At 44.6% G+C, this 22,764-nt stretch overlaps 1 protein-coding gene across 4 annotated transcripts in view; it reads left to right on the top strand.

Annotated features, from left to right (window-relative positions):
* The window catches only part of LOC110530231 (glypican-5), a 218,286-nt gene that overhangs the window by 130,554 nt on the left and 64,968 nt on the right, over window positions 1–22,764 (top strand). For all 4 annotated transcript variants that reach the window (XM_036985798.2, XM_036985799.2, XM_036985801.2 and 1 more), the window contains one exon: window positions 431–551. In XM_036985798.2, coding sequence (XP_036841693.2) covers window positions 431–551 — 121 coding nt within the window. The remainder of the gene's footprint in view (window positions 1–430; window positions 552–22,764) is intronic.

Genomic DNA, 22,764 nt, shown 5'->3' on the forward strand with positions numbered 1-22,764 from the left:
TCTCCCTCTCCCACTGCCCCCTCCATCCTCTCTCTCTCTCTCTCTCCCTCTCCCACTGCCCTCTCCATTCTCTCTCTCTCTCTCTCTCTCTCTCTCTCCCTCTCCCACTGCCCCCTCCATCCTCTCTCTCTTTCTCTCTCTCTCTCTCTCCCTCTCCCACTGCCCCCTCCATCCTCTCTCTCTCTCTCCCTCTCCCACTGCCCCCTCCATCCTCTCTCTCGCCCCCTCTCCCACTGCCCCCTCCATCCTCTCTCTCGCTCCCTCTCCCACTGCCCCCCCATCCTCTCTCTCCCTCTCTCTCTCTCTCTCTCTCTCCCTCTCCCTCTCCCACTGCCCCCTCCATCCTCTCTCTCTCCCTCTCCCACTGCCCCCTCCATCCTCTCTCTCGCTCCCTCTCCCACTGCCCCCTCCATCCTCTCTCTCTCTCCAGTTATACAGGCAGAGTGGTGGGGAACGGTCTCCAGGCCCAGAAGCAGAACCCCGAGGTCAAAGTTCGCAGCCCAAACCCCGAACTGGCCGAGGTGAAGGAGAGGCTGGAGCGCTTCAACCAGGTAGGCCCTCCCTTCAGCCTCACTCCGTTACCATGGTTACACCAACACACAGGCGCATTGCTGCCGAGCTGGCTATAGTCACATACAGCACAAACAGATTTTTGGACCAGGTAAAGGTGAAGTCGGTTGATACTCAACAGGTTTATACTCTTATCATTCAGTTCCCATGTGAGACGATGGGAATTAGATTTACATGTGTGGAGGAGCGTGTTTTTGTTGTGTGTTGGGTGTGTTGTACTAGTATGTGTGTAGACTGTACGCTCTCTAAAGGTACAGTGCATAACTAGTCCCCTAGTGATGTCTACAGAACAAACCTTCATTCTGTGGAAGTGGGGCGAGATTATTGTGGGTGGATCCATGTCTCCCAAAACAGTGTTCCATCAATGAGAGCAGAGCAGATTCCTACTGTACTGTAAATCTAACCTCAGGGCAGTTGTGGAAGAGGAGCGGAGGAACGTGTGAAACATCATACAGATGCTACAATCTATAGATGAAACTGGAGAAAATGGTTTGGTCCTATTGGATTGGTTCTGGTTATACTGTAGCCCGTTTATAGTGCATTTGATTCTGTTATGTGATTATTGAACACACCGTGACATGGCATCTGAGGCTTAGTATTTTGTTAGCTGACCTCTGGTTTACTGTCTTTCTCTCTTAAACCAACATTGTTTTGGGAGCAAACGATAAATGAGGGAGACAGAAAGATAGACAGAGAGAGAGAGAGAGAAAAAATGAACGGCAGAGAGAGAGAGAGCAAGCCAGACATCGGGCGAGAGCGACACTCAAGAGAGCAAAAGGTCAGTAGTGAGTGACGGCCAGGCGGAGATGACACAGCGCAGCTTCCAAGTGACACTGTTGTTATGTAGATGAGGATTAGGTCCTGAAAAGGCCTCGGCATAAAGGACCCATTACCCAGGGGTCCCTAGGGGCCATTTGAGGGGACAAACGGGACAGATTCTGTTGCGCCGCTGCCCGCCAGGCCTTTTGTGGCCCCGCATTCGATACCCTCAGATAGTACACACACTGCCTATCTCTCTCCTTTTGTCTCTCTCTCCCTCGCTCACTTTGTCCCCTCCTTTCTCATTCTCCTTCTATCACTGTCCCTCTCTCTCTTCGTCTGTTTCTCTCTTCTCTCTCTCATCTCTCTTTTCTCTCACTCTCTGTGCCTCTCTGTCACTCTCTCTCGCTCTCTCAATTCAATTTCAATTTAAAATGCTTTGGGAAACATATGTTTAAAGCAAGTGAAATAGATAATGAACCAAAGTGAAATAAACAATTAAAAAATAACAAAACATTACACTCACCAAAGTTCCAAAATAAAGACCTTTCAAATGTCATATTATGTCTATATACAGTGTTGTAATGATGTGCAAATAGTTAAAGTACAAAAGGGAAAAGAAATAAGCATAAATATGGGTTGTATTTACAATGGTGTTTGTTCTTCACTGGTTGCCTTTTTTGTGGTGGAAAAAGGTCACAAATGTTGCTGCTGTGATGGCACACTGTGGTATTTCATCCAATAGATATGGAAGTTTATCCAAATTGGATTTGTTTTCGAATTCTTTGTGGGTCTGTGTAATCTGAGGGAAATACGTGTCTCTAATATGGTCATACATTTGGCAGGAGGTTAGGAAGTGCAGCTCAGTTTCCACCTAATTTTACGGGCAGTGTCCACATAGCCTGTCTTCTTTCTCAATAGCAAGGCCATGCTCACTGAGTCTGTACATACTGTAGTCACGGATTTCCTTAATTTTGGGTCAGTCATAGTGGCCAGGTATTCTGCCACTGTGAACCCTCTGTTTAGGGCCAAATAGCATTCTAGTTTGGTCAGGTTTTTTGTAAATTCTTTCCAATATGTCAAGTAATTATCTTTTTGTTTTCTCATGATTTGGTTGGGTCTAATTGTGTTGCTGTCATGGGGCCCTGTGGGGTTACTTTGTGTTTGTCAACAGAGCCCCAGGACCAGCTTACTTAGGGGGCTCTTCTCCATGTTCATTTCTCTGTAGGTGATGGCTTTGTTATGGAAGGTTTGGGAATTGCTTCCTTTTAGGTGGTTGTAGAATTTAACGTCTCTTTTCTGGATTTTGATAATTAGCGGGTATCAGCCTAATTCTGCTCTGCATGCATTATTTGGTGTTTTACATTGTCATTTTTTTTGTGTGCTCTAGGGAAACAGTCTCTAGATGGAATTTGTATTTGTGGTCCTGGCCACCAGACCTTTTTTGTCTTACTGAGCTTTACTGTCAGGGCCCAGGTCTGACATAATCTGTGCAGAAGATCTAGGTGCTGTAGGCCCTCCAGGCCCTCCTTGGTTGGTGACAGAAGCACCAGATCATCAGCAAACAGTAGACATTTGACTTCAGATTCTAGTACGGTGAGGCCTGGTGCTGCAGACTGTTCTAGTGCCCTCGCCAATTCGTTGATATATATGTTGAAGTGGGGCTTAAGCTGCATCCCTGTTTCACCCCATAGCCCTGTGGAAAGAAATGTGTGTGTTTTTTGCCAATTTTAACCGCACACTTGTTGTTTGTGTACATGGATTTTATAATGTCGTATGTTTTCCCCCCAACACCACTTTCCATCAATTTGTATAGCAGACCCTCATGCCAAATTGAGTCGAAAGCTTTTTTTTGAAAACAACAAAGCATGTACGAGTCTGCGGTTAATGATAATCAGAGGATCTTCCCAAGGTTGTTGTTGACGCATATCCCCTGGTAGTTATTGGGGTCAAATTTGTCTCCACTTTTGTGAATTAGGGGAATCAGTCCTTGTGTCCAAATATTGGGGAACATGCCAGGATGATGTTAAAGGGTTTAAGTATAGCCAATTGGAATTTGTGGTCTGTATATTTTATTATTTAATTTAGGATACCATCAACCCCACAGGCCTTTTTGGGTTGGAGGGTTTGTATTTTGTCCTGTAGTTCATTTAATGTAATTGGACAATCCAGTGTGTTCTGGTCTTTAATAGTTGTTTCTAAGATTTGTATTTGATCATGTATATGTTTTTGCTTTTTGTTCTTTGTTATAGAGCCAAAAAGATTGGAGAAGTGGTTTACCCATACATCTCCATTTTGGATTGATAACTCTCTGTGTTGTTGTTTGTTTAGAGTATTCCAATTTTCCCAGAAGTGGTTGGATTTCTGTAATTCTGTATTGTTTTCGTGATTCACCATAGTGAAGGAGTAGGCTCAGGTTTTCTGGGTCTCTATGTTTTTGATTGGACAGGTTTCTCAATTTCTTTTAGGTTTTTGCATTCTTCATCAAACCATTTGTCGTTGTTGTTCATTTACTTAGGTTGTCTGCTTGACATTTTTAGAATTTTTAGAAATTTTTTTTTTAGAAACCGCCTGGGCAAATGTCCTGCTGTCATGTTGAGGTCTTTGCCGCAGAGGCAGGGGGGCATGTGAATGGCAGAAGGGGCATATGTCTGATATGGGGTGGCCTATATAGGGTGTTGCAAGGGTTTGCTTGGGGTGGTCTTAGCTGGTTGGGGTGTGGCTGGTGATGCTGTGATCTAGGTGTAGGTCCTCTTGGCATGGGTTCTCTTGGTATAGGTCTTTCAGGAGGGGGTCTTGCAGGTCTGGGAGGTTGTCTCCTTGGTCTGGGCGGGGTGTCTCGCTGGTCTGGGTGGGGTGTCTGTTGCTCCTGTGTGAGGTGCTTGGGCTACGGCTGAGGGTGACGTCCTTCAGGGTCCTGTCAAAAGTTGGGATTGCTGCCTTGTAGAGGTGGACCTGTCATAAAGGCTGTTCAAGTCCAGGGTAGAGTGGTGTGCCAGGTAGACATGAGGTTTTGAGGCACAGTCTCGCAAAATCCTTGCATTCACCTGCTGCGTGGTGGCAGGGTGAAAGTATTTTCGTGGTAGCAGGGTGGAGATAACCACTTGTGTGTTAAAGAAAGTGGAAGAAGCTTTTTCAATCACTCCCTTGAGTGCTGTTGCCACCCTTTCCTGCTGGGCCCTCAGGTCATTTGTGCCCGTGTGAATTATGATGTGGCTGGGGCACCTTAGTCTGTTCTCTGACAACAGCTCCAGGGCATGCCTGGTGTTTGGGCACCAGAGTTTAGCCACTTTGTGTTTGGGAAAAAGTTTATCCCCTTGAATGTATTTGCCATTTCATTCAATGAGGTGCACAATCTCAATCAGACAGCCGTCCCATCTCCACCTTCTGCCCTCCAGGTCTTGTGTGGGGGGTGTTGTTGTGCTGGTCTGTTTTGTGGGCTTGTTCTGTCTGGAATGTGTGGACTAGCTCTCTGAGCTCTACCATGTCTCTCTCCAGCCCTGTGAATGTATCCCTCTCAATGATGGAGGAGCAGTGCAGTTGTGGACCTGGGTGTGTTCAGTGGTGGGTGGGTGGGTGGGTGGGGGGGGGGGGTGGGGGGGTAACAATCCTCGTCTGCAGGACAGTTTGAAGAGGTGTGATCAGACTCACTCAGGATGGGTGAGTCATCACAGAGAGATCTTTTCCTGCGGTGCTCTCTCTTTGATCCCGTAAAAGTCCTGCTGGAACAGCATGAGGAGGCCCTGCACCATTACTGTCCCAGACCTGTACACGTTGACAGAGGTTGTTTCACTTTCCTCAATGTCTAGTATTCTGAGTTTCCACCCTGGGCAAATACCCTCTCTCTTGACATAGGGTTAGTGTGCTCTTATAGCACCGTGGGGATGGTCTGTTCCCGTCTTTGTAGCAGTCAGCAAATAGTGTCTATGGACTGTCCTTGAGGAGCTTTTTTTTGTACTTATTTCGTGCAGTGTTATTTTTAATATCCATGGGGTACTGTGTTGTAATGACCTCTGGACAGGGATAAGCCATTGGGGCTTCAAAGTCCTCTGCATTTGGGTTTTCACACATCTGACTTCACACTTCAGTGCTAATTGAAGGTGACGCCAGGTCTGTTCTGTCCTAGCAGCTTGGTCGCTTAGTATACTTATTTACTTTGCTTTATATAACAAAATGACCCAGAGATGAATGTATTTTACTTTTTGGCTTCAGAAGTAGCTTCAGACTGGATATTACTCACTCAGATGTGTGTTTCTTCTGCTGGTTTTGGTTTGTTAGAAGCAATGCATTCTGGGGTGGCGAGAGGTCATTGCCATGGCAGCCCATGTTGGAGCCACGATGCTGTTGACATTTAAAGAGATTAAAGAAATTCTTCCTTGATTCTCCAAGTGTGTGTGAGAGAGAGAGAGAGAGAGAGAGAGAGGGAGAGGGAGGGGGAGATGTGCACGCTGCCCACAAAACGAGGTGGAAACTGAGCTGCATAAATACAACCCATATTTATGTTTATTTATTTTCCCTTTTGTACTTTAACTATTTACACATTGTTACAACACTGTATATAGACATAATATGACATTTGAAATGTCTTTATTCCTTTGGAACTGTTGTGAGTCTAATGTTTACTGTTCATTTGTATTGTTTATTTCACTTTTGTTTATTGTCTATTTCACTTGCTTTGGCAATGTAAACTAACGTTTCTCAAGCCAATAAAGCCCCTTTAAATTGAAATTGAATTGAGAGGGAAAGACTGAGAAAGAGAGAGAGAGATGCATAGAGCACGCAAGAGAGAGAGAGGGGGGATGACAGAGAGAGAGAGGGGGGGATGACAGAGAGAGAGAGAGAGGGGGGGGAAGACATAGAGAGAGAGAGAGAGAGAGAGAGAGAGAGAGCGGGAGGGAAGACAGAGAGAGAGAGGGGGGGAGAGAGAGAGAGAGAGAGAACAAGGGGCTGGGCTTCAGTGTTTACTCCAGATAAGAGCACAGGCAGGGTCACCCTGTTTAATCTGCCCAGTGGCAAACTGTTTAATCTGCCCATAGCCACTTTCCAGGATTCACTCAGCATGGATAAACACACATGCTTAGGCACGGACACACACACACACATTTACGCACGCACACACATAGAAACACATAGAAACACACACACACTCACCCACACACACATGGGAGGAGAGACACATGCGAACACACACAAATGAGGGTGCACACGCGCACACACACGCGCACACACACACCACACACACACACACACAGACACAGAGACTTTTACAAGCCTGTCCATATCTGAGATGTGTAAGTAATTATCATAAGGCAACCTGTAGGGCTGTGTATGTTGCTAAGAGGATTGTACAGAGTGGTGCTGTGAAGTGACAGTGTATGGAACCTCCAGACCTCCACATGACATTCTCCTATTAGAGCCCACTGAGTTGGCATCAGCTGGCATCCCAGGGGGCACTGTTTACACCCAGGGTACTGATACACACTCCGACATACTCCATGCAAGAGCACAGTATTACACTTGCACTTCCATTGGGGGTGGAGGTTGGACTGTAAGGTACTATGGGGTAAACACATGCGGAAAACACATGCACAGACAACCACACACACACACACACACACACACACACACACACACTATTACACACACTCTGTCATTCACATTCTCTTCACTTTCTCAGAGGAGCGTCCTCGGAGGCAAGCATTGAGCCTTCTAATCCTCTGACCCCACATAAAAAGGTCCATTAAATGCCTCGCCCATTCCAGCCCTCCTTTCTCTCTCTCTCTGAGGATCATCCCCCTCTCCCTTCTCTCTCTCTCTCTCTGAAGATAACCCCCCTCTCTCTCCCTTTCCTCTCCCCTCCACTCAGTAAATCCAGCTAATTTCTCTGGAAGCAGCTCTGAGAGGGTTCTGATTGCAGGCCACCAGCCCAGCTGTTTTTGGGTGGAGATGCATTCACACTGCTCTATATATCTCCCTATAGCAGCATTGCCATGCCAATGTGTCTCCATATTGCAGCATTACCAGCTGTTTTGGGGTGGAGATGAATTCACACTGCTCTATATATCTCCCTATAGCAGCATTACCATGTCAATGTGTCTCCCTATAGCAGCATTACCATGTCAATGTGTCTCCCTATTGCAGCAGTTTCATGTCATTGTCTCTCCCTATAGCAGCATTACTGTGTTTCATGTGTCTCCCTATAGCAACATTACCATGTCAATGTGTCTCCCTATAGCAGCATTACTGTGTTTCATGTGTCTCCCTATAGCAACATTACCATGTCAATGTGTCTCCCTATAGCAGCATTACTGTGTTTCATGTGTCTCCCTATAGCATAATTACCATGTCAATGTGTCTCCCTATAGCAGCATTACCATGTCAATGTGTCTCCCTATAGCAACATTACCATGTCAATGTGTCTCCCTATAGCAGCATTACCATGTCAATGTGTCTCCCTATAGCAGCATTACCATGTCAATGTGTCTCCCTATAGCAGCATTACCATGTCAATGTGTCTCCCTATAGCATAATTACCATGTCAATGTGTCTCCCTATAGCAGCATTACCATGTCAATGTGTCTCCCTATAGCAACATTACCATGTCAATGTGTCTCCCTATAGCATAATTACCATGTCAATGTGTCTCCCTATAGCAGCATTACTGTGTTTCATGTGTCTCCCTATAGCAACATTACCATGTCAATGTGTCTCCCTATAGCAGCATTACCATGTCAATGTGTCTCCCTATAGCAGCATTACCATGTCAATGTGTCTCCCTATAGCAGCATTACCATGTCAATGTGTCTCCCTATAGCAGCATTACCATGTCAATGTGTCTCCCTATAGCATAATTACCATGTCAATGTGTCTCCCTATAGCATAATTACCATGTCAATGTGTCTCCCTATAGCAGCATTACTGTGTTTCATGTGTCTCCCTATAGCATAATTACCATGTCAATGTGTCTCCCTATAGCAGCATTACCATGTCAATGTGTCTCCCTATAGCAGCATTACCTTGTCAATGTGTCTCCCTATAGCAGCATTACCTTGTCAATGTGTCTCCCTATAGCAGCATTACCTTGTCAATGTGTCTTCCCATAGCAGCATTACCTTGTCAATGTGTCTCCCTATAGCAGCATTACCATGTCAATGTGTCTCCCTATAGCAGCATTACCATGTCAATGTGTCTCCCTATAGCAGCATTACCATGTCAATGTGTCTCCCTATTGCAGCAGTTCCATGTCATTGTGTCTCCCTATAGCAGCATTACCATGTCAATGTGTCTCCCTATAGCAGCATTACCATGTCAATGTGTCTCCCTATAGCAGCATTACCATGTCAATGTGTCTCCCTATTGCAGCAGTTTCATGTCATTGTCTCTCCCTATAGCAGCATTACCATGTCAATGTGTCTCCCTATAGCAGCATTACTGTGTTTCATGTGTCTCCCTATTGCATAATTACCATGTCAATGTGTCTCCCTATAGCAGCATTACCATGTCAATGTGTCTCCCTATAGCATAATGACCATGTCAATGTGTCTCCCTATAGCAGCATTACTGTGTTTCATGTGTCTCCCTATAGCAGCATTACTGTGTTTCATGTGTCTCCCTATAGCATAATTACCATGTCAATGTGTCTCCCTATAGCATAATTACCATGTCAATGTGTCTCCCTATAGCAGCATTACCATGTCAATGTGTCTCCCTATAGCAGCATTACCATGTCAATGTGTCTCCCTATAGCAGCATTACCATGTCAATGTGTCTCCCTATAGCATAATTACCATGTCAATGTGTCTCCCTATAGCAGCATTACCATGTCAATGTGTCTCCCTATAACAGCATTACCATGTCAATGTGTCTCCCTATAGCAGCATTACCTTATCAATGTGTCTCCCTATTGCAGCAGTTCCATGTCATTGTGCCTCCCTATAGCAGCATTACCATGTCAATGTGTCTCCCTATAGCAACATTACCATGTCAATGTGTCTCCCTATAGCAGCATTACTGTGTTTCATGTGTCTCCCTATAGCATAATTACCATGTCAATGTGTCTCCCTATAGCAGCATTACCATGTCAATGTGTCTCCCTATAGCAGCATTACCATGTCAATGTGTCTCCCTATAGCATAATTACCATGTCAATGTGTCTCCCTATAGCAGCATTACCATGTCAATGTGTCTCCCTATAGCAACATTACCATGTCAATGTGTCTCCCTATAGCAGCATTACCTTGTCAATGTGTCTTCCCATAGCAGAATTACCATGTCAATGTGTCTCCCTATAGCAGCATTACCATGTCAATGTGTCTCCCTATAGCAGCATTACCATGTCAATGTGTCTCCCTATAGCAGCATTACCATGTCAATGTGTCTCCCTATAGCAGCATTACCATGTCAATGTGTCTCCCTATTGCAGCAGTTCCATGTCATTGTGTCTCCCTATAGCAGCATTACCATGTCAATGTGTCTCCCTATAGCAGCATTACCATGTCAATGTGTCTCCCTATAGCAGCATTACCATGTCAATGTGTCTCCCTATAGCAGCATTACCATGTCAATGTGTCTCCCTATTGCAGCAGTTCCATGTCATTGTGTCTCCCTATAGCAGCATTACCATGTCAATGTGTCTCCCTATAGCAGCATTACCATGTCGATGTGTCTCCCTATAGCAGCATTACCATGTCAATGTGTCTCCCTATAGCAGCATTACCATGTCAATGTGTCTCCCTATAGCAGAATTACCATGTCAATGTGTCTCCCTATAGCAGCATTACCATGTCAATGTGTCTCCCTATAGCAGCATTACCATGTCAATGTGTCTCCCTATAGCAGCATTACTGTGTTTCATGTGTCTCCCTATAGCAGCATTACCATGTCGTTGTCTCTCCCCATAGCAGCATTACCATGTTTCATGTGCGTCCCTATAGCAGCATTACCCTGTCAATGTATCTCCCTATAGCAGCATTACCTTATCAATGTGTCTCCCTATAGAAGCATTACCATGTCAATGTGTCTCCCTATAGCAGCATTACCATGTCATTGTGTCTCCCTATAGCAGCATTACCATGTCAATGTGTCTCCCCATAGCAACATTACCATGCCAACATGTCTCCCTATAGCAGCATTACCATGTCAATGTGTCTCCCTATAGCAACATTACCATGTTTCATGTATCTCCCTATAGCAGCATTACCATGTTTCATGTGTCTCCCTATAGCAGCATTACCATGTTTCATGTGTCTCCCTATAGCAGCATTACCATGTTTCATGTGTCTCCCTATAGCAGCATTACCATGTCAATGTGTCTCCCTATTGCAGCATTACCATGTCAACGTGTCTCCCTATAGCAGCATTACCATGCCATTGTGTCTCCCTATAGCAGCATTACCATGCCAATGTGTCTCCCTATAGCAGCATTACCATGTCAATGTGTCTCCCTATAGCAGCATTACCATGTCAATGTGTCTCCCTATAGCAGCATTACCATGTCAATGTGTCTCCCTCCCTGCCTGTCGTCAGTACACTTCATTGGGAAGTGGAACACACATACACACACATGCGTGTGTGAGCAAACGAACAAACGAACACACACACACACACACACACAGTTTGGTGATTAGCGAGGTTGATGAAAGCAGTGCTTAGTGAGATGGACTGGGAAGAGAGGATGGGATAGGTCTGTGTATCGACTCCAAGGCTCTGACAAGAAAGGGAGAGGTCTGTTAGCTATATGAATGATTAATAGACTACTGGCCTGGTCTATTGTCTGTTGGGTCTCCTCAAAATTGGATCTACTGTCTATTGACTTATGGCTCATTCACTTCTTAGCTTCTAGGTCCACAATATATAGCACACATTTAAGTACAGAGAGCAAATATCTATTTATCAATCAGTCAGTTTATCAGGGTAACTAAACTGAAAGTTACATATAGCAGTTCTGATTGGAGTATGGTGCATACAATACCACCATGGTTTTGGGTTGTAGTTCTGTACGGCAGACATACTGAATACTGCATATAGGCTAAACATTGTTAACCCTGCGGTAGGTCTGAACAAAACCCACCGTAAATGATCGTGTTGTTATTAAACATTATATGATAGCAAAGCCCAAATGCCTTGAGGCCCGAGATGTGACAAGTAGACTGTAACGTTAGTGGAGCTGGCAGCCAGTCGAAGGGAGGGACAGATTCTTTCCACTTGATGATTGAGCAAGCCTTTACAGTAGAACTAGTGCTTCTGAAACACTGCAGCCCCGTAGTGGATCATATGAGACATTCACTGGAACCGGGAGTTCAAAGGTCTCAGAGAAATATCTGCATCTGTGATGTACTGTCCCAGTGGGTTGTTGGAGACACACAACAACAGACAATGTTTCGCTCTCCGTTTCTATCCACTGTCGACGTGTTGTGTGTTTTCAGAAACATCCGTGGGAGCATATTAGAGTCCTCCTTCTTTTCTTTCTGTTATTTGTCTGTTCCACCTGAACCAGTGGCATGCGCCAATATTTTATTTTATTTTCAGAAAGTTAATATTCTGTTGCTCAGAGCAGCAGCAGGTAGGCAGTGTGTATTGAAGCCAAGAGAGGCTTGTGTGGGTTTTGGGATCATGAATAGGCAAATAGCAGTGAGGGTGTCAGCACTCCATTTTAAAAATATATCTCGAATACACTTGTTTATGTCTGATTTTAGAATTGTTAAAAATCTCAGTTGTGTACTGAACAAAAATATAAATGCAACAATTTCAACGATTTTACTGAGTTACAGTTCATATAAGGAAATCAGTCAATTGAAATAATGAATTAGGCCCTAATCTATGGATTTCACATGACTGGACAGGGGCTCAGCCATGGGTGGGCCTGGGAGGGCATAGGTCCACCCAATTGGGAGCCAGGCCAGCCAATTAGGAATGAGTTTTTTCTCCACAAAAGGGCTTTATTACAGACATAAATACTCCTCAGTTTTATCAGCTGTACGGGTGACTGGTCTCAGAACAGGTCCTGGGGCTGGCGTGGTTACTGGTGAGGCCGGTTGGACATACTACATTCCTGCAGTCAGCATGCCGATTGCACACTCCCTCAAATCTTGAGACATCTGTGTGAGAGAGAGAGAAGGGAATACCTAGTCAGTTGTGCAACTGAATGCATTTAACTGAAATGTGTCTTCCGCATTTAACCCAACCCCTCTGAAAAAGTGCCATTGTGTTGTGTGACAAAACATTTTAGAATGGCCTTTTAATGTCGTTCAGCACAAGGTGCACCTGTGTAATGATCATGCTGTTTAATCAGTTTCTTGATATGCCACACTTGTCAGGTGGATGGATTATCAACCAATTTGTTCCCAACATTTGAGAGAAATAAGGTTTTGTGCATCTGGAACATTTCTGGGATCTTTTATTTCAGCTCATGAAACATGGGACCAACACTTTACATGTTGCGTTTATATTTTTGTTCAGTATATAGGCAGTTTGCTCTAGTGTAAGTTGGAGAGAGGGATAGATACACACTAACACTCACCCAGCCAGGGTTCAAACCAAGGTCACCTGTGCAAGTCTTCAGGTGTCAGGCAAGCTTACTCATCATGCGAGCTAGCAACGTTCACACACACGAACTCAAGCCTCATTAAAAGGCATAGAGATAAAAGCAGAGAGCCAGCTCCTCTTCATATTCCCAGCCTGGCACTAGGGTCTGAATAGAAGACACCCAGAGGGGTGACCATAAACCCCCTGTCCCTTCATCACCCCCCCAGTGACCGCCCGGCAGTATTCCATGTCAGGGGCCCCTTGGAATCCCGGCCTCAGGGAATACCATCTCTCTGTTTGAAGTCCGGCCTGAAATCTAGAGCCTGCTGCAGACAGCAGCAGAGAGCAGTGCATGTATTATTAACAGGGATACTTCGGGATTTTGACAAGGCCCTTTATCTGCTAGCAGATACCGATAGCATGCTAGCAGATACCCAGTCATTGTGCTAACGCCAGGCTCGCAAAACCAGCTCAAACCTCCTTCATACTGGACACAGAGACATACAAATGGTATCCACAAGTTCAATGCCAAAATCCCGAAGTATCCCTTTGGCTAAACCCCAATGTGGGCCTCATACTACCATGGCTACCTAAATCATCCACAGCTTCCTTCTATCCTCTGGGGTCCTATGTATCCAACGTCTCAGAGTAGCAGTGCAGATTTAGGATCAGTTTAGCCTTTTTAGATAACAATGAATAAGAACTTGGACAAGGGGGAACTTATCGCTTGATATACTGCACCCTGCTCCAAGTCTTTTTACTGTAGCAGTGTTAAATTGTCCCTGGTGGCCCCCTGGCCATATTCGAGTGTATTACATAGCATTAATCCACTGAGCCAACATTAAATCTAATTACACACACACCCACGCCCACACATGCATGGAAAATATGATTCTGTTGGCCGTCTCTCTTTGGTCAGGCTTCCACACACACACACACACACACACACACACACTTTTTTTTATATATATCATGGAGACAGTGGCGTCAGGGCAATAGAATCTGTCCCTGAGAAAATGGAGAGGATGTGAGAATAGATGAGGGAAGAGAGGAAGCCAGGGAAGGAAAGGACTTCTGCAGACTTTCTTAGGGATTATTATTGTCACTTTTTATCCTTCTGTCCTTCTACCCTTTCTTCCACTTGTTTCCTTGGCAGGCCAAACCGGGCCATTCCCTGCTCCTGCTGAGGAGGTGGTGCTGAAGTTATCAGGGCGGTCTTGTCATACACTCACACACACAGCCTGTAATAAAAGTCAGTATTCGATGTCCTTCCTTTTTTCAGGACGCTGGGAGGTGACTTGGAAACCGGCCACTAGGGGCAACAGTGAGTGCTGTTACCTTCAAGTAGGTTTAAGTTTTTCTAGTGCGTTGGGGACGGGGATGGCGGATGGACTAAGCATCTGCCTCTGTGTGTGTGTGTGTGTGTGTGTGTGTGTGTGTGTGTGTGTAATTAGATTTAATCCAGCGATAGAACGTTTTTTTGAGATTTTTGTTTTAAGCCTATCCCAAACCTTAACCCTAACCTTGAAAATTCGGACTTAATGCCTAAATTTAACCTTAAACACTTTGAAATTTGACGTTTGCAGCGACTTTGACAATTGGATGTTTGAAAAACATGGTTGAACGTGTAATTCTGATGTGAGACTGTGAGAGCTACAGTTGAAGTCGGAAGTTTACATACACCTTAGCCAAATACATTTAAACTAAATTTTTCACAAATCCTGACATTTAATCCTAGTAAGAATTCCCTGTCTTAGGTCAGTTAGGATCACCACTTTATTTTAAGACTGTGAAATGTCAGAATAATAGTAGAAATAATTATTTATTTCAGCTTTTCTTTCTTTCATCACATTCCCAGTGGGTCAGAAATGTACATACACTCAATTACTATTTGGTAGCATTGCCTTTAAATTGTTTAACTTGGGTCAACCATTTCGGGTAGCCTTCCACAAGCTTCCCACAATAAGTTGGGTGAGTTTTGGCCCATTCCTCCTGACAGAGCTGGTGTAACTGAGTCAGGTTTGTAGGCCTCCTTGCTCGCACATGCTTTTTCAGTTCTGCCCACAAATGTTCTATAGGATTGAGGTCAGGGCTTTATGATGGCCACTCCAATACCTTGACTTTGTTGTCCTTAAGCCATTTTGCCACAACTTTGGAAGTATGCTTGGGGTCATTGTCCATTTGGAAGACCCATTTGCGACCAAGCTTTAATGTCCTGACTGATGTCTTGAGATGTTGCTTCAATATATTCACATAATTTTTCATCCTTATGAAGCCATCTATTTTGTGAAGTGCACCAGTCCCTCCTGCAGCAAAGCACCCCCACAACATGATGCTGCCACCCCCGTGCTTCACGGTTGGGATGGTGCTCTTCGGCTTGCAAACCTCCCCCTTTTCCTCCAAACATAACGATGGTCATTATGGCCAAACAGTTCTATTTTTGTTTCATCAGACCAGAGGACATTTCTCTGAAAAGTATGATCTTTGTCCCTATGTGCATTTGCAAACCGTAGTCTGGCTTTTTTTATGGTGGTTTTGGAGCCGTGGCTTCTTCCTTGCTGAGCGGCCTTTCAGGTTATGTCGATATTGGACTCGTTTTACTGTGGATATAGATACTTTTGTACCTGTTTCCTCCAGCATCTGCACAAGGTCCTTCACTGTTGCTCTTGGATTGATTCGCACTTTTCGCACCACAGTACATTCATCTCTAGGAGACACAACACGTCTCCTTCCTGAGCTGTATGACGGCTGCGTGGTCCCATGGTGTTTATACTTGCGTACTATTGTCTGTACAGATGAACGTGGTACATTCAGGCGTTTGGAAATTGCTCCCAGGATGAACCAGACTTGTGGAGGTCTACCATTTTTTTTTCTGAGGTCTTAGCTGATTTCTTTTAATTTTCCCATGATATCAAGTAAAGAGGCACTGAGTTTGAAGCTCGGCCTTGAAATACATCCACAGGTACACCTCCAGTTGACTCAAATTATGTCAATTAGCCTATCAGAAGCTTCTAAAGCCATGACATCATTTTCTGGAATTGTCGAAGCTGTTTAAAGGCACAGTCAACTTAGTGTATGTAAACTTCTGACCCACTGGAATTGTGATACAGTGAAATAATCTGTCTGTAAACAATTGTTGGAAAAAATATTTATGTCATGCACAAAGTAGATCTAAGCGACTTGCCAGAACTATAGTTTGTTAACAAGAAATTTGTGGAGTGGTTGAAAAATGAGTTCAATTGTCACCAACCGTAAGTATATGTAAACTTCCGACTTCAACTGTAGTTGTGCATACAAACACACACACACACACACACACACACACACACACACTTTATGTGGGAAGTTCAGATCACTCACACACACCCTGTTGAAATACCAGTCATGACTTTAGGATTTCTGTAGAACTACAGCCTGACTCCCTGCTCTGCCATTGTCCCTGTGATGTGGGGTGGGAAACCCCTCCCTCTGCTGTTCTCTACCCTCACTGTGTGAAGTAGGGCCTGCTTTGCCCTGCTACCCGCTGAGCCTGGTCACAATATCAATATTCTCTGCCCGTTTCTCATAAAAAACTGGAATGTGTGTCTTTAGCCCCCTGCTGGGGTGCTTTAGAGTGCTTTAGAGTGATTTACACACACACATGCACGCACGCACGCACACACACACACACACACACACACACACACACACACACACACACACACACATCGAGTCAGCATCTTTCTCTGTCAGTCCCCTCCTCTCACCATGTAAACTCTTCTTAAGAAGGGGATTGGTAACTCCTGACAACGCCGTCTTCAGTCTGAATAGAATAAACACACACACACACACACACACACACACACACACACACACACACACACACACATACATTTCTCCGGAGCTGCCTGTTCATCTCAGACTAAAGAATGTTTTTGAAGAAAAGAGAGATGGAGTGGGGTGGGGGGGGGGGGGGGTGGGGAGTGGAGAGTGAATGAGAATATATTGCATATTTGTGAGGAGTTAGGGCTAAATTGAAAGCCCTTATGAGACTAAATACCTGATTTGTCCTCGGATGCCAGGGTATTTCTACTGGGGGGGGGGGGGGGGGGGGGGGGTGAGGCAGACTGACATGTTTTTTGTTTCCACTCTTCTACCCTCTCTCACCCCCCTTTGGGCCCTTCTTTTCTGTTCTCCTCTCCTCCTTTTCTTCTCCTCTTCTCCTTATCTCTCTCTCTCCTCTCTTCCCACCATTCTCTTTCCCTCCTCTATGTGTTGGTCGTCATGGTAGCCATGGTGGAGTGCAGAGCAACAGGTCAGGCACCTTTTACGGCATATAAAAGTGATTATGTCCACTCTGCCATGTCATAGTCTGGCCCTAGATACATTCACTGGCTGTCAACGACTGGCACAATTATTAAGTATATTAGGTATGTCCTAGCCAAATGTAAAAGATGCATTATGATGCATTACAAGATCAAGACATTTTTCAACAAAAATTACAATCATTACAATAACCTTTCCCATTTGTATGACAATTAATCAACTCCACCAAATTCCATAATCGTCACAGCCCTAGCTGTCTCAATAGTCTAAAAGGGCTTCACATCCTTCAGCTTGTGAATCATATGGGATTAAATCTTCCCACTGGGCAAAAACTGATTGAATCAACGTTGTTTCTACGTCATCTCATAGATTTGCAAAAAGTCATCAGCGTAAGGGCTTTTAATCTTTTAACCTAAATCCAAAGACATTTGGTTGATTTCACATTGAATTCGCGTCAGTTGACAACTCAACCAAATGTAATTCAAAGCTAGATGTTGAACGTCTGTGCCCAGTGCGTTGGCTTGCAGATAGATAGACACAGCAGATAGACACAGCAGATCGCCACGTGTTAGTAGCGCGTTTAACATTTATGTAATATTCATTAAAACAGTTTGCGAACCAAGAGCCAATCCCACGGCCAATATCTAAAAAGTACGAACACATCATAACAAGTGAGTCACTGTGATCAGACAGATGAACACACCCACCCCTGCAGCTCTGACCGCGCTGTATCTCTTTCCATCTCACAACATCCTCATAACTGATTCACTCATAACACTCTGCTAACATTGCTTTGCCCTGTGCTCTACATGGCCTGCGTCCCAAATGAAACCCTATTCCCTGTATAGATCACTCCTTTTTATACCACAGCCCTATGGGCCCTGGTCAAGTACGCCACATCAGGAAAAGGGTGCCATTTGGGACGTAGTGATGGAGAAGGCTGCATACATAACAGCAAGGAACAGTAAACCGTGTCCACAGCCAACTTGAGTCAAGATCAGAACAACTGGAGCGTTGTCTGTTATGCCAAGAACAGGAGCAGTGAGAAACATGTTGGAACAGAACAGAGTAGAGCAGAACAGATCCCATGTTGTAGGTGCTGCTGACTCTTGGCATGAGATCTAAGGGCTAAAGCGAAGCATGCGGATCTCAGTCTCGCCCGTGTGGTATACACTTTGTTTCCAGGGTGGCCGGCGCACTATAGCTGCACCTTACAGCGTGACCAATCAGAAGAATGCATTTTTTATGATTCCACTGAAGTCTGCTGGTGCGCTACTTAGGTGCACCTTGCGGCGTGGCCAATCGGGAGATTCATATTTGTGGTTTGTTACTTTTGAAGGTTGTCGTCGACGACATCAAACGGGAAGTAAGCGCTCCATTTCCTATCCCTCCTTCACAGTGGCGTCGAATCTAAAGAGCTTTAAAGATCCATCGCCGGGGTAGAAATTGTTCCCTGTCCTTTGGAATGTAGCACCACATTGCCCAGGGCTAGTTCTTGTTTTTCTCTTGGAATTGTCCTTGTCACGATACACATGAGATGGGACTGGAGTTTTTCCCAGTGAAATCTTGTGGTCAGGGAAAACTCCTCACCTTATAATGTCGGAAGAAGACTGGGGACTTGTAGTTGGCATCAAACTGGGCATCGTGGGCAGCAAACTGATGTCATGGGCATTAAATGTTACTTTCTAGTCCTTCCACAGTCCCTTTTTAGAACAGGCCACATAGGCAGAGGGAAGCCTGTCCCGTCAATAATACCATGTAAAAGACCCTATAAAATCATGTTATTGAAAGGCTTTATCTAGAATATTCCTCACACCCGTTTACAGTTTAGGTGGAATGAGAATATGGGCCTTGCCTCCACATAGCTGCTATATCACGATGAACTTTACTGCTCTTTTCAAACCACTGCTGCTCCATTGAGATTGGGACGGTAATAAACAACCATGCATCCCGACACAAACAAAAACACAACATTTTGGAATGCCGCCAGTTAACGAGTCGCCACCGTCGTTGTGAAGGCGGTTGCCACGGCGTTTAATTAATTTACTTGATTTTCTCATTAACTAAAGGGGTCTTTAAAGACGACTGGGCCAAACGGTGTTGTAACACACACGCGCACACACATTAGCAGGAATAGTGTTGTGTATAATGTCATCGGAAGTTGTAGGGATATTAAAGGTCGACTTTGGGCAAAAATGTGAAAATAATGGCTTTAATAAACTGATCAATGCACCATCATGCCTGTTCATTTAATGCAAAAAAGATCCCAAAAATGTATGAATAAGATATTTGGCTACAGAAGTGCCATTTCTTACCGATATCTACAGCTCCCGTCCAAAAACAAATCCTGTGAAATTCCATCAACATTACTGGCTAGCTAAAGTGGCTAGCTTAGCTAACGAACTAGCTACGTCAGTCAAAGTAGTTGAGTGTCCATTTGATAAATGACCATAAAAAAACTTGACACCCACTACCCAATCTCAAAAGCTTCAACCCCAGCCGAGAACGTGACTACTGCAGTGCAGTTCATAATCACCAGTATACAGTCAAGGCTGGCCCTAGCTTTTTGGGGGCCCTAAGCGAGATGTGGTTGGGGTTCCCCCACCTCATGGGAAAAACAAGTTAGTGACCTCTCTTGGTTAGGTGCCCCCTACCGGCCCGCGGGGCCCTAAGCAGCCGCTTATGTCGCTTATTGGCTGGGCCGGCACTGCATACAGTACAGAGTACAGTACGTGTGACTTGCAGAGACCGAGGAAATACAGACAGACAAAGAAGCACCGCAGTGCCTATTATGAGTTATTATCCCTGTGGCCATGTGTGCACCTGATGCTACTCATGTTAGCCTAGCCAAGCACTTCTCACCCTGGCCTCAAAATAGGCAGGACAAAGGGACACAAGGGGACACAAATGCCACTGTCAACAGCATGCAACATGATCTGGTGCCATTACGCATTACCATAGAAACACATGTTACCCTTGCTTAACCTTATGGCTACTGCCTACTGCCTATACACATGTTACCCTTGCTTAACCTTATGGCTACTGCCTATAAAACAAGTTAACGCATGATCTGGGGACTATTGTGTGCAACTTTCACCTTTGCGGGAAAAGCTGTGAAGTGAGAAGTGAGGTTTACCGTAGGTGTTACCTGATCTGATGGAAAGACCTCTATTAAGTATCTGTATAGTGTAGGGCTGTGTTGTTGTGGGTTCGGTGTATATAGGGTGTATAGGGGGCCCTGACCTTAGAGATCCTTTTAATTCTCTATTTGGTTAGGTCAGGGTGTGACTAGGGTGGGCAATCTATGTTTTCTATTTCTTTGTTGGCCGGGTATGGTTCCCAATCAGAGGCAGCTGTCTATCGTTGTCTCTGATTGGGGATCATACTTAGGCAGCCCTTTTTCCACCTGTAGTTTGTGGGATCTTGTTTTTGGTGCTGTGCTGTTTAGCCCACTAGACGTTACGTGTCGTTTTGTATTTGTTGTTTTTTCGGTGTTCATTTAATAAATGAAAATGTACGCCTACCACGCTGCACCTTGGTCCTGATCCTTCCATCGACGAACGTCACAGTAGGACTTTTTCCTAACTATTTGACTTCACCAGGAAAACTCTGGGGCCTGAGGTATATCGTAAATAGGGCTCCTATCTCCCAGACAGTAATTGTTGGGCCATTACTACAGCGGAAACTACTTGTTTCTAACCCAAACAGTTCAAATGATCTGACTCATATTACCGGCACAATGTTTTTGTCTTCCTCTAGTGATTCGACAGGACCGCATTTTGCCTTTATTAACCATGTCATGGACCATTCTAAAACTACTCACGGGCCGTTTATCATTTATTGACACTTTGTCGCGTTACCCCATTTGGCTTGATAGCTAACAACCTGGTCACTCTACCAGTATATCCAAACAACAGAAAGAAAGCTACTTTTGAAGCACATGTTGTCCCATATAAACTAATATATAACACCTTAAAGACATCAGAACTCATAGTCCTTAAGAACTCCTCAAATCTCCCCTCTCCCCTGTCTCCTTCTCTCTCTGTCTCTCCCCTCTCCCTCTCGCTCTCTCTCTCTCTTTCTCTCTCTCTATTGTATTGTTATCTTGTACAGAGGGAGAATAATAAGAACATTAAGAGCATTAAGTAGCTTCTTGTCTCCTGATGACTTTGAAATCTATGTCTGAAGAGAGGGAGTGAGAGAAAGACAAGGAGAGGTGCTGGTGAATTCCTAATGAAAAGCTAATATTTGCCCTATTTATCCGTTATTTTACCAGGTAAGTTGACTGAGAACACATTCTCATTTGCAGCAACGACCTGGGGAATAGTTACAGGGGAGAGGAGGGGATTAATGTGCCAATTGTAAACTAGGGATTATTAAGTGACCATGATGGTTTGAGGGCCAGATTGGAAATTTAGCCAGGACACAGGGGTTAACACCTCTACGATAAGTGCCATGGGATCTTTAATGACCTCAGAGAGTTAGGACACCCGTTTAACATCCCACCCGAAAGATGGCACCCTACACAGGGCAGTGTCCCCAATCACTGCCCTGGATATTGGGATTTTTTTTTTTAGACCAGAGGAAAGAGTGGCCCTCCAAACTGAAAGAGTGGCCCTCCTACTGGCCCTCCAAACACCACTTCCAGCAGCATCTGGTCTCCCATCCAGGAACTGACCAGGACCAACCCTGCTTAGCTTCAGAAGCAAGCCAGTAGTGGTATGCAGGGTGGTATGCTGCTGGCGAAGAATGAAACAGACTTAGATGAGGGGCAGCACTGTCATCTCTATGCTTATGGATTCTCTGTGTTTAGTCAAGTGTGGCTTTTCATTCCATTCTGGCCTCTTTCCTTTTATATTTGACATTGCCTTGTCTTGAGCAATGTACAATGTCTCAAAAAAGAAGATTAGGCTACTGTCATTACATAAAGATACAGAACTGTCATATGAAGCCTTAGAGTTTGTGTGAAACCATGTATAAATTAGGAAATGGTCAGAGACTAAAATTCCTTTTGAAATACTATGTGCTTTCTTGAGTTTTTGAAGTGGTCTGACAACAGTGGCCATTTTTCTAAATGTCACAATCTACCAAGATGTCACCTCCAGTGTCAAAGATGTTGAGTGACCGACAGGTCCCTAGTGTCATTGTGTCAAGGACGAGTGTCTCTACCACTTTGTGTCACTCCACTGTCCACTCCAACCTTCATCTATGTGACCGGTCCAACTGTTACCAAGGTCACCTGCGTCTATGGACTGATGCTCTCAGCTCACATAAGTGTGTGTGTGTGTGTGTGTGTGTGTGCGTGCGTGTGTGTGTGCGTACGTGCGTGCGTGCCTGCGTGTGTGGTGTGTGTGTGTGTGTGTGTGTGTGCGTGCGTACGTGTGTGTGTGTGTCTGTGTGCATACAGTACATACTTTCTATTTATTTTATTTTATTTAACCTTTATTTAACTAGGCAAGTCAGTTCTTATTTATAATGACGTCCTACCAAAAGACAAAAGGCCTCCTGCTGGGTTGGGGGCAGGGAAGAAAATATATATATATATATATATATATATAAATAAATTCAATTAAAATATTGTACAAAACACACATCACGTCAAGAGAG

The sequence above is a fragment of the Oncorhynchus mykiss genome, chromosome 8 (assembly GCF_057628025.1).
Source record: "Oncorhynchus mykiss isolate SJ-2025 chromosome 8, ASM5762802v1, whole genome shotgun sequence".
Classification (NCBI taxonomy): domain Eukaryota; kingdom Metazoa; phylum Chordata; class Actinopteri; order Salmoniformes; family Salmonidae; genus Oncorhynchus; species Oncorhynchus mykiss.